General features: G+C 32.8%; 1 protein-coding gene across 2 annotated transcripts in view; it reads left to right on the plus strand.

Annotated features, from left to right (window-relative positions):
* LOC140958703 (callose synthase 10-like) overlaps positions 1-6,695 on the plus strand; it is a 50,013-nt gene extending 43,318 nt beyond the window's left edge. Inside the window, exons 43-51 of one of the 2 annotated variants that reach the window (XM_073416260.1) lie at positions 3,057-3,215; positions 3,553-3,666; positions 3,746-3,834; positions 3,987-4,145; positions 4,305-4,407; positions 4,701-4,820; positions 5,404-5,454; positions 5,549-5,731; positions 6,268-6,695. In XM_073416260.1, coding sequence (XP_073272361.1) covers positions 3,057-3,215; positions 3,553-3,666; positions 3,746-3,834; positions 3,987-4,145; positions 4,305-4,407; positions 4,701-4,820; positions 5,404-5,454; positions 5,549-5,731; positions 6,268-6,513 — 1,224 coding nt within the window. In that variant the 3' untranslated portion in view covers positions 6,514-6,695. Of the gene's footprint in view, positions 1-3,056; positions 3,216-3,552; positions 3,667-3,745; positions 3,905-3,986; positions 4,146-4,304; positions 4,408-4,700; positions 4,821-5,403; positions 5,455-5,548; positions 5,732-6,267 lie in introns of those variants that run through there. The other variant, XR_012171828.1, reaches the window with a different exon arrangement.
* Positions 6,696-9,399: the final 2,704 nt, after the last annotated feature.

Here is a 9,399-nt window from a genome sequence, read left to right on the forward strand (position 1 = left end):
TTTGATCTACATCTTATGGTGCTGTGATTCCTTTTGCTACCAGTAGAGTTATATCTATCTATTGTAATGGTAGCCTTTTATTTGATGGTCATTACCCACTTGCTACCGACAAGTGTTTCTATTACCTGGAATAATAAAGCATATATTTCTTCATCGATAGGTCCTGTCTGTTAGTAATAAGCCATTGCCTCTTGAGTCTTGATAAAGCCTAGGAATACAATCTATAATTCACAAAAGTGGTTTTGGACATCAAGATAGAGGCATAATTTTTTAGTAACACAATAGTTGAGAAAGTAGGACGTAGGGAGATTTGATTCATCTGCCTGAAAACAAAGAGAATCGGGATAAAATTTTGGAGGGATATTTTCGCAGAAGTGAAATTTTGATGGAACATAGAATTATAACTATAAATTAGTTTTTGAGCATGAGATTCAACAAATACAAATAAATAGGTTGTGGGAATAACTTACCAAGATCGATGTTCATATTTTGAGCATTGGGTGTAGATATATTTGGAAATGAGTCTATTAAGAGGACAATACACGAGAATTAACTTTACTTATGAAATGAACGACCTTTGATTTATTGGATGACGCCGCACATAACCATCGTCCAAATGTATTCTGGCACATGTATAAGAACCATGAATCTAAAATATATTAGTGTTTTCTTTCAGCGATGTTATTGTGTTGAAGTCTCTGAACACATAGGTAAGATGCACTGTATCCTTGAACAACCAACACTAAGATATGTACTCTTTGTTAGGAAGCAATAATTATTCCTGTAGAGTAGAGATATTGAGACTTGGTGTTTGTACTGCTGGATGATTAAAAGATTTGAGGTAATTGTAAAAGGAGTGCCTGCGTAGCCACCCACCCAGGTGCGGACTTGAAAGTCGCGAGCCCAGATGCATTCCTTTTGCTAGGCGCAACGCTCGCTTGAGCCGAGATAAAGCGCGCTTCTGTGAAATTGTTTGTCGGCCAATTTTTTTCATCGTGAACTTAACCCAAGCTAATCCTATCATTTGAAGCCGACTAAAGTTAAGTCCATAACCGTTCAATTATTAAAAAAACACTACATGCATGTATTGGCAGACTTTTATTTCCATCAAAACTCTAAGCAGCTTCTCCTAATTTCAATCTGGCCTTAACTTTTTCTTCTCTTTGCAATTTCAATTACAGTGCTTCTATATTACTCCTTTTATTTTCACAGCGCTCTCTTTATTTTATTTTAGTTCATTTTGATTTGTCTTCTATCTTTCATGTCAACGACACTTAAATATATTAGCAGCCACTCTTTTTTCTTTTGTTTTAATGGCACTTAAATATATTAGTAGTCACTGGTTTTTCCCCTTTTTTACTGCAATTTAATTCCAGCCACATGTTTAATTCCAAGATCTTTCCCGCTTCTCATCTAATGTTATCTTTAGGAATCGTGTTTGAGTACGATGAGTTGCAAGATAATGTAATTTTTAGGAAAGGGGTGTTTTTTTTTTTTTATAGGAAACAGAATCATATTGATAAAAGCTTATTAATTACAAAAAAGCGTGTAAGTGATCCGCGCAAGATAAGTAAAACACCCGGGATCATATTAACAACATATAAGACTTCAATCATTATATAAATCTAAAACCAAAAATAGTTTAAACTCCTTGTGCTTCCAAATCCAGCTTGGGGCCCAAAATTTAATTGTAGCAATCTTCGAGCAATTCTTGTCAAAAATCTTCCTATTCCTCTCCAACCAAACTAACACACAAATACAATTAACTACTATTGCCCAGAAAATTCTATCGCTACTGCTTAGGTCGCGACCAAGATCTGCTAAGAATAAATCCCTCATTGATCTGCTATCTGCTAAGAATAAATCCCTCATTGATCTGCTACTGCTTATTGGGTTAGTGCTATTGCTTCAATTGTATTTAGTTGTTTTAATAATATATATGGTTAAAATTTAATGTTAAAAATATTTAATTAAAATAAAATATAATTATCGAGTACTTTTGAGAAATGATAAAAAGTTGTAACGTAAGTAATGATGACAGTAGAAAATATGAAAATGAGATAAAAAGTATTTTTATAAGTGATACAAGGAAATTTAACCTAGACTAAAGTAGTGAGACTGAGACCCCCAAAAACAGAAATAACGAACTTACAGGGAAGTGAATTTCATGTATTGACCTATCTTGGATGGGATGCGGATGCATCTCAAGTTGCACAACTCAATCGAAGACTTGAAAGGTTTTTTTTTTGTTTTGCAATTGAGGGACGAGGGAAGAACCTTAGGAACATCCTCTTCTTAGCAATTGCAAAACAGGGAAGATTCATGGAAAGAGATAAGGTATAATATTTTTCCTTATTATCTATCATGTGAGGTGATACTGTCTAAGCTACGGTCGAAGCCTAGCACGAGAAGCAATTAATGACTGGTGTGAAGGTTTTTTCCTGATAGGCAGTAAATGATGGAATGGAAATAGATTTCCTCACTCTTACAAATCTGGGCTATAAGTTGATCATGAACCAATGTGTATTCCTCTAGTCTATGCTTGCTAGTCTAATCTGACTTTCCAATTTTTCTCTTAACTATTTTTCAATATGGAATTGTCATGATCACAATGCATCCATGTCGAAATCCTTTATTCAAAAAACACTATGGCCGTGACCTCCCCTAGAATCTCTATCGGGTGATGTCCTTGACTCCACGTTCACTTGGGTCAATGCTGATTGATCAAAACATCTCGAGATGCCATGGATTTAGCATTATTGCTAGATGCCAGAAGAATCGTTGGAAATGTAATTGTCAAAATCGAGGTATCATTCCTCCTGCAACATGCCCCTTATATAAAGGTGTGTAGTCGGATAAGAAAATTTTGAGACGGCCAAAATTTCCAATAATCTTTGAGAGATTGCAAACCAAAATTAATTGCTGATATGCTTCCACCTCATAAATCGATTTGAGGATTGCCTAGTCTTAAAGCATAGATTTATTGCCTGGTTAATAAACCATCTTTATGAATGTTAGATGCTAACCTTCCAGATTAAATATTCTTTAATTTTCAGGCATTCTCTGGACTTGATGAAGGAATTTCAATGGAAGCTAATGTTTTGGGTAATACTGCATTGAATGCCGTTCTCAATGCTCAGTTTCTGGTCCAAATTGGGATTTTCACTGCGGTCCCCATGATCATGGGTTTTATACTGGAACTAGGATTGCTACAGGTTGGTCTTGATTCTCATTCATTAACCTTGCGATTTCATAATATGATGTCTCCATTATTGTTGAGACACTTATAGGCTCTAATAGTCGATTGGGATTCAAAACCTATTTCCATGGCATTCTTGTTTATCCTGAGTCTGTACATTTTATAGCTCTTTTAACTTGGGATAAAGACCGGTAGACCAGCCAGTGTTGCTTAAGTTTGGACTGTTATAAATTTTTAGAGAGCATGTGACTTGTTACTTTATTAGTTATAACATGTGTTACCCTGTTGGAAAATATTCTATATGTGCATGGGTGACTTGTTTTGTGGATGATTTCCGGACTTAATTCATGCAGGCTGTTTTCAGTTTTATTACGATGCAACTTCAGCTTTGTTCGGTATTCTTCACATTTTCTTTAGGGACAAGAACTCATTATTTTGGGCGTACTATACTCCATGGAGGTGCCAAGGTATCTGAATTTCTGGCTGGTTGATTGGCTAAATATTTATGTAGTTATTAAAATCTGTTGTTGAATATAAATTTTCCAGTACCGAGCAACCGGAAGAGGTTTTGTTGTTCGTCACATCAAGTTTGCGGAGAATTACAGGCTTTACTCAAGAAGTCATTTTGTTAAGGCGTGAGTATCATGTCCAAATATTCTGCGGTGTTGGGGTGCATCCATCTCTTTGTGCCAAATGAACAGCAATGTTTGAATATATATTTGTTGGTTTGTTTGTTTTGGGTTGGTGTGTATGTGGCGTGTTCACGTGCTCTAAGTCTATTTTTCAGGCTTGAAGTGGCAGTGCTACTTATTGTTTACATTGCTTATGGTTACACGAAGGGAGGTGCTGTTTCCTTTGTTCTACTAACCCTGAGCAGTTGGTTTCTTGTCATCTCTTGGCTTTTTGCTCCCTATATATTCAATCCCTCTGGATTTGAATGGCAGAAGTACGTTTCAGTATTACCTCCAAAACTTACTGTATTTTGATAGTTTGCCTCCTTGCCTTGTTTTTTCAGTTAAAGAACTTGGTTCATGCTTGAGGATAAGAAACTATGCTGTTGATGTGCCTATTCTTTCTGTTATAAAATGGATCCTGTGATGTGCAGGACTGTGGAAGATTTTGATGATTGGACCAATTGGTTGATGTACAAAGGTGGAGTTGGAGTCAAAGGAGACAATAGTTGGGAGTCTTGGTGGGATGAAGAACAGGTGTGTTGCAGTAATATAGTAGGGGCTCTATGTAGTTTTTTGTTGTTATCTGTTGAGGTAGGATACCTCAGTCGTGTAATAGTGAATTGACAGGCCTTATGTAGTTGAAAGTTCGGATTGTGTTTTTCTCTTTCATGCTTTCTTTAAGTATTGTATAGAATGTTATTTTATTGAAAATGAGAATTTTCACTCAGCTAGCTGCCATGCAAAAACACGACTATGGTTTTTCTTTGTATTGAAAATTTCCAATTTGTATTTTTTCACTTCTCAGAGTAACCTGTTTCTTTCTGCAGATTCATATTCAGACTTTGAGAGGCAGGATACTTGAAACAATTTTGAGCTTGAGATTTGTAGTATTTCAATATGGCATTGTTTACAAACTCCATCTTACTGGAAAGGATACGTCACTGGCGGTATACGTTTTTCTCTATTTTTCGGGCTATGACTGTATGTTTTGTGTCTAGTTGCAAGATAATAAGTCAATACATTGTATCTCTGGTAAGTCATGGATGAACCCCTAAGCTATGAGTACAAACAAACGATGCAAAAAATCTTACAAATTTTGATTAGCCTACTGTTTTGGTGAAAGTATTTTCAGAAAAAAGGGGACATTATCCAAAGTAAAAATTTCTTCATTCTGATAGTTATTTACTTAGTCGGTGGATAGGAACAAACTCTGGATCGACATTGTGTGCCCCTTCTTAATCACTTCTACCTACTTAAAGCCTTGGTGTTATGAAAAATACAATTTGAATACTATTTGGTGTTGGATTTTATTTTATCAAAGGCCTTCTTGTTCTTTAATATAGACCGGAAGTCCCACAAAGAGTTGTCATCATTTGATGTTTATGTTTATTGATTTTTGAGTGACAATTGACATATGTCTGGACTGGATCAAATTCATTGATTTTTGCTGGTGTACTTTGATATTGGCATTTCATATCTCTCTTAACTCCAATCGTTTATCATTTGATCAGTTCCATTATTTGTCTTTAGATCTACGGCTTCTCTTGGGTTGTACTTACTGGTATAGTTATGATCTTTAAGGTTTGGCTTTGTCCTTTTGCTTACTGATTCATGATTTCTAAACAATGTTACTTTCACTAAATTCAGAACAATTTCGCAATCTTTCTTTTTTCAGATATTCACATTTAGTCCTAAAAGGTCCACCAATTTCCAGTTGATGCTTCGGTTTATGCAAGGAGTTACGGCTCTGGGACTCATAATAGCCCTTTGCCTTGTCGTTCTGTTCACGGAGCTATCCGTACCAGATTTGTTTGCTAGCATCCTAGCGTTTATTCCTACAGGATGGCTCATTCTTTGTGTAAGTTAATATCATCAGGTCCTGCTAGTGTTTCAGCTTTTTTAAGGAATTGAACGTGCATACACTTTTCCTTGTGCATCACTGTATCCTCACACACACACACACACACTCTCTCTCTCTCTCATTCTCTCTTACAAAAACATATAAAGGAATCTTAAGGTGATCACGATGAGTTCTCTGTACAACATTTGTGGTTTTCTGACTCTTTATTACTTGTTGAAATAGACACCATGTGTGGTTATAAATTTTAAAAATGAAAATCCAATAAATGCAATAAGGGTTGTTTATTTGATCAATTCCCAAAAATACTCCACCTTCAACATTTAATGACGTTTTGTGTGTATTACGTCAACTTGCGTCAATAACAAGCCCAGTTGCGTTGCTGCGGAAAGATATACACCAGGAAGAATAGCTTTCGTGTTCTATTTCTTTCTTTTTTTTACCTGAGCATCTTGTTCTATTTCTTCTGTACTCTATTTTAGTGCACTTTCCTTGTGATAGCCGTCTAATTGCATTTTGCAACAAATTGTATGCAGTTGGCCATTACATGGAAGAGAGTTGTGAAGAGTTTAGGCCTTTGGGATTTTGTGAAGGAATTCGCTCGAATGTATGATGCTGGAATGGGTATAATAATCTTTGCCCCTATCGCTATACTTTCGTGGTTTCCATTCGTGTCAACATTTCAATCTCGCCTTCTGTTCAACCAAGCGTTCAGTCGTGGTCTGGAGATTTCTCTCATTCTTGCTGGAAACAAAGCTAATGTCGAGGCCTCCTCTTTTTAACTTGAGCACTGTAAATTTGATTTTTTTCTTTCCATATTTTGCTCCTCAGTTGAATGTTGTGGAAGCTTTTATAGTCAGTAATGTTGTTCGATATTAAATTTTTGTAGCAGATCATGTAAGCAAGTCTATTCCTGCGAAATCTTATTTGTTGATTTTAAGGTAAATAATTTATTTCAATTTCATACTAGTCTTCCTAAATTTATGTCTCCGGAATATTTTGCACGCCCCTTTCTCTAAAAATTAGCCTCTTTTGACATTTTATAATTTGGTAGATGGGTCCCTTTCAATTTCCAAAATGGGTATGTTTTAAATACTAGCAAGTAACACGTGCGTTGCACGTGATGAATAAACGTTGTAACGAGTAATTGAACATCAAACAATTATATTGAATGAAATCGGAAGAACTATTTTCTATATAAAAAAGCATTATCAAATTTTTTCTTATTTAATTTTCAGTTTTTGGGTCATATCTGTGTGACAGTTTTGTCTAAATTTTCTCATTATTTTAATGAAATCATCTATTTTTTTATTATCTTGAATTTTTATGGTTTCTCCTTTGAAACATGATGAATTTTGTTCTTTTTTTGTGGTTTTGTCATTTCCTTAGTGTTTGTTGTCTTCTTATCTTCATGTTGTACTTGTTTTGTCTTTTTCTTTGCTTTCGTTCTTTTCTTATCTTCATTTTGTATTTCATTGATGTTTTAGTTCTTTGTTTTCTTATCAGTATTTCTTTTGAGTTGTGGTTTCTCAAATCCATCCACAATTATTGTTGTTATTCTTTCATATAAGTAACTTTTGTTACACTTTAAAAGCTGCTCAAATTGTTGAATAAAATTTGAAAAAATCAAGTCATGTACCATAGTTTCCTGTAATACCATATTCATATTGTTAGTACATAACTGGTGGTCCGAAAAGAATGCTATTATCTGTTTTAAAGAAATATAGCATTTGAAAAGTAGTCACTTGTGCATTTATGAAAGTTAACTTTTGAATAGTCTTTGAGTTACGTCTTGTTGAAATTTGATATCTTTGTCGAATAATAAATACTTTGACTACTATATTTTTTTTGATAGTGTTAGAACATATTAATCAGCATCACATCAAGATTTGTCATTGTTAATATGTCTTTATTACGGACGTGTAAAACTTTTCTTTGGCTAGTGAAGTGGGTGCGTCGTCTGCCGCATATTATTGAATCTGATTTAAAATTGTTAATAACCATCGTGACAAATGATATTAACTATTGGCTTTGAAGTAATTTCCATTTATTTCATTAATATTAGCTATTTTTCTCTTCAGCTACCCCAATTATTTTCTTCGTTAGACTAATTAAGTTATATATAATTAAATATATAATAATTATTTATTAATTACACGTTACAAAACTTATGATAATTGAATATATTTTGATCTGTTTATGAACATTTGAATATAGTGAAATCTTTATAATAATCTATTTAGCACTGGGAATATTAATATGTGTTAAATTAAAACAATTGATATAATCATGAAGATGAAAAATGATTTTATCTGTTAAATTTTGTTGTTTTTAATTTTTAAAATAATAATACTATTAAATTGATTTTTTAAAATGAGTGGTTAAATTATTTCAGAAAATAATTATGTATACAATTGTTTGGAATGTTTTTTTTTCCTTAAATTGATTTGCAAAACTTATATGATGTAATCATTATAATATATAATATATATTAGTTATAAAATAATACACAAGACAATATTAAAGTTAGAAAAAACAAATAGACGATTAATAGATGGAAGGACAATTCCGACAATTACACAAATCAACTCACTCTTTTAAAAAAATACCTCATTTGGGTACCCATATAAAACAGTTATGTGAGACCAAGCTAACCATAAGCTGAAATTAAAAGGAAAAATGAAAATTATATTTCATTGAAATAGCATCCAAAGTTAATATTTGGACTGACAGTTTATTATTCTATTATATTTTTATTCGATGTGACTGAATTAAATATTGTTCGACTGATTTTTGAGTGTCATGCACCTCACTAAAAACCAGTCAATTTACTCTACTCCGTAGAATACATATACTGATATATATATATATATATATAAATTAAAAAAAGATATTATTTTATTATTTAATTTAATAAAGAAATCGTTATGCATTTATATTTATTGGTTCTTGAATTAATATTAATAATTAATTAAAATCTATTAATTAATTAAGGACTTAAAAGACAATTATCAATTCTAAAAATATTACCTCTTGTATATAGAATAATAATAATAATAATTGATTTTTTTATATAAATAATAGATAATTAAAGTATCATTTTTTTCTTCTGAGAGGAGAGCTTGTGAAAGATAATCTCGACACGGTCCAGGTTGTGTTGTGAACAAATCTATAGTTCTACTTGCTTGGGATTTGCGCGGTAAGCAATTCGTTATAGGAATGTGAAGAAGAAATCCTTTCTAGATCGGGATAAGGAAGCGTTAGATTGACTTGACTCCGCTCACCTGCTAAATCTAATGAGCTAAGCTACCTAAATAACCTTTCTAATGTTGAAAGGGAAGTTCTGTCTATTCCCAATCTCAAAACTGAGAGTGCGAAGTCACAAGCTGATGAGCTATATATGAAGTTAAAAAACCCAATGTTGAAAGAAAAGATATAGCTGAAACTGGAACTCAACCGGAACCTAAAGACTATGGCCCGAAGAATTACTACGTCATTATTAATTAATAGAGAAAATACAAACTAAATTAAACAAAAAGATATTATTTTATTATTTAATTTAATAAAGAAATTGTTATGCATTTATATTTATAGGTATAATTATATAAATTTAAATAAATTTGATTTATATTTATATTTCTATATATTTTGAATTAATTAAAAGATAT

Source organism: Primulina huaijiensis, chromosome 15 (genome assembly GCF_012295235.1).
Source record: "Primulina huaijiensis isolate GDHJ02 chromosome 15, ASM1229523v2, whole genome shotgun sequence".
Classification (NCBI taxonomy): domain Eukaryota; kingdom Viridiplantae; phylum Streptophyta; class Magnoliopsida; order Lamiales; family Gesneriaceae; genus Primulina; species Primulina huaijiensis.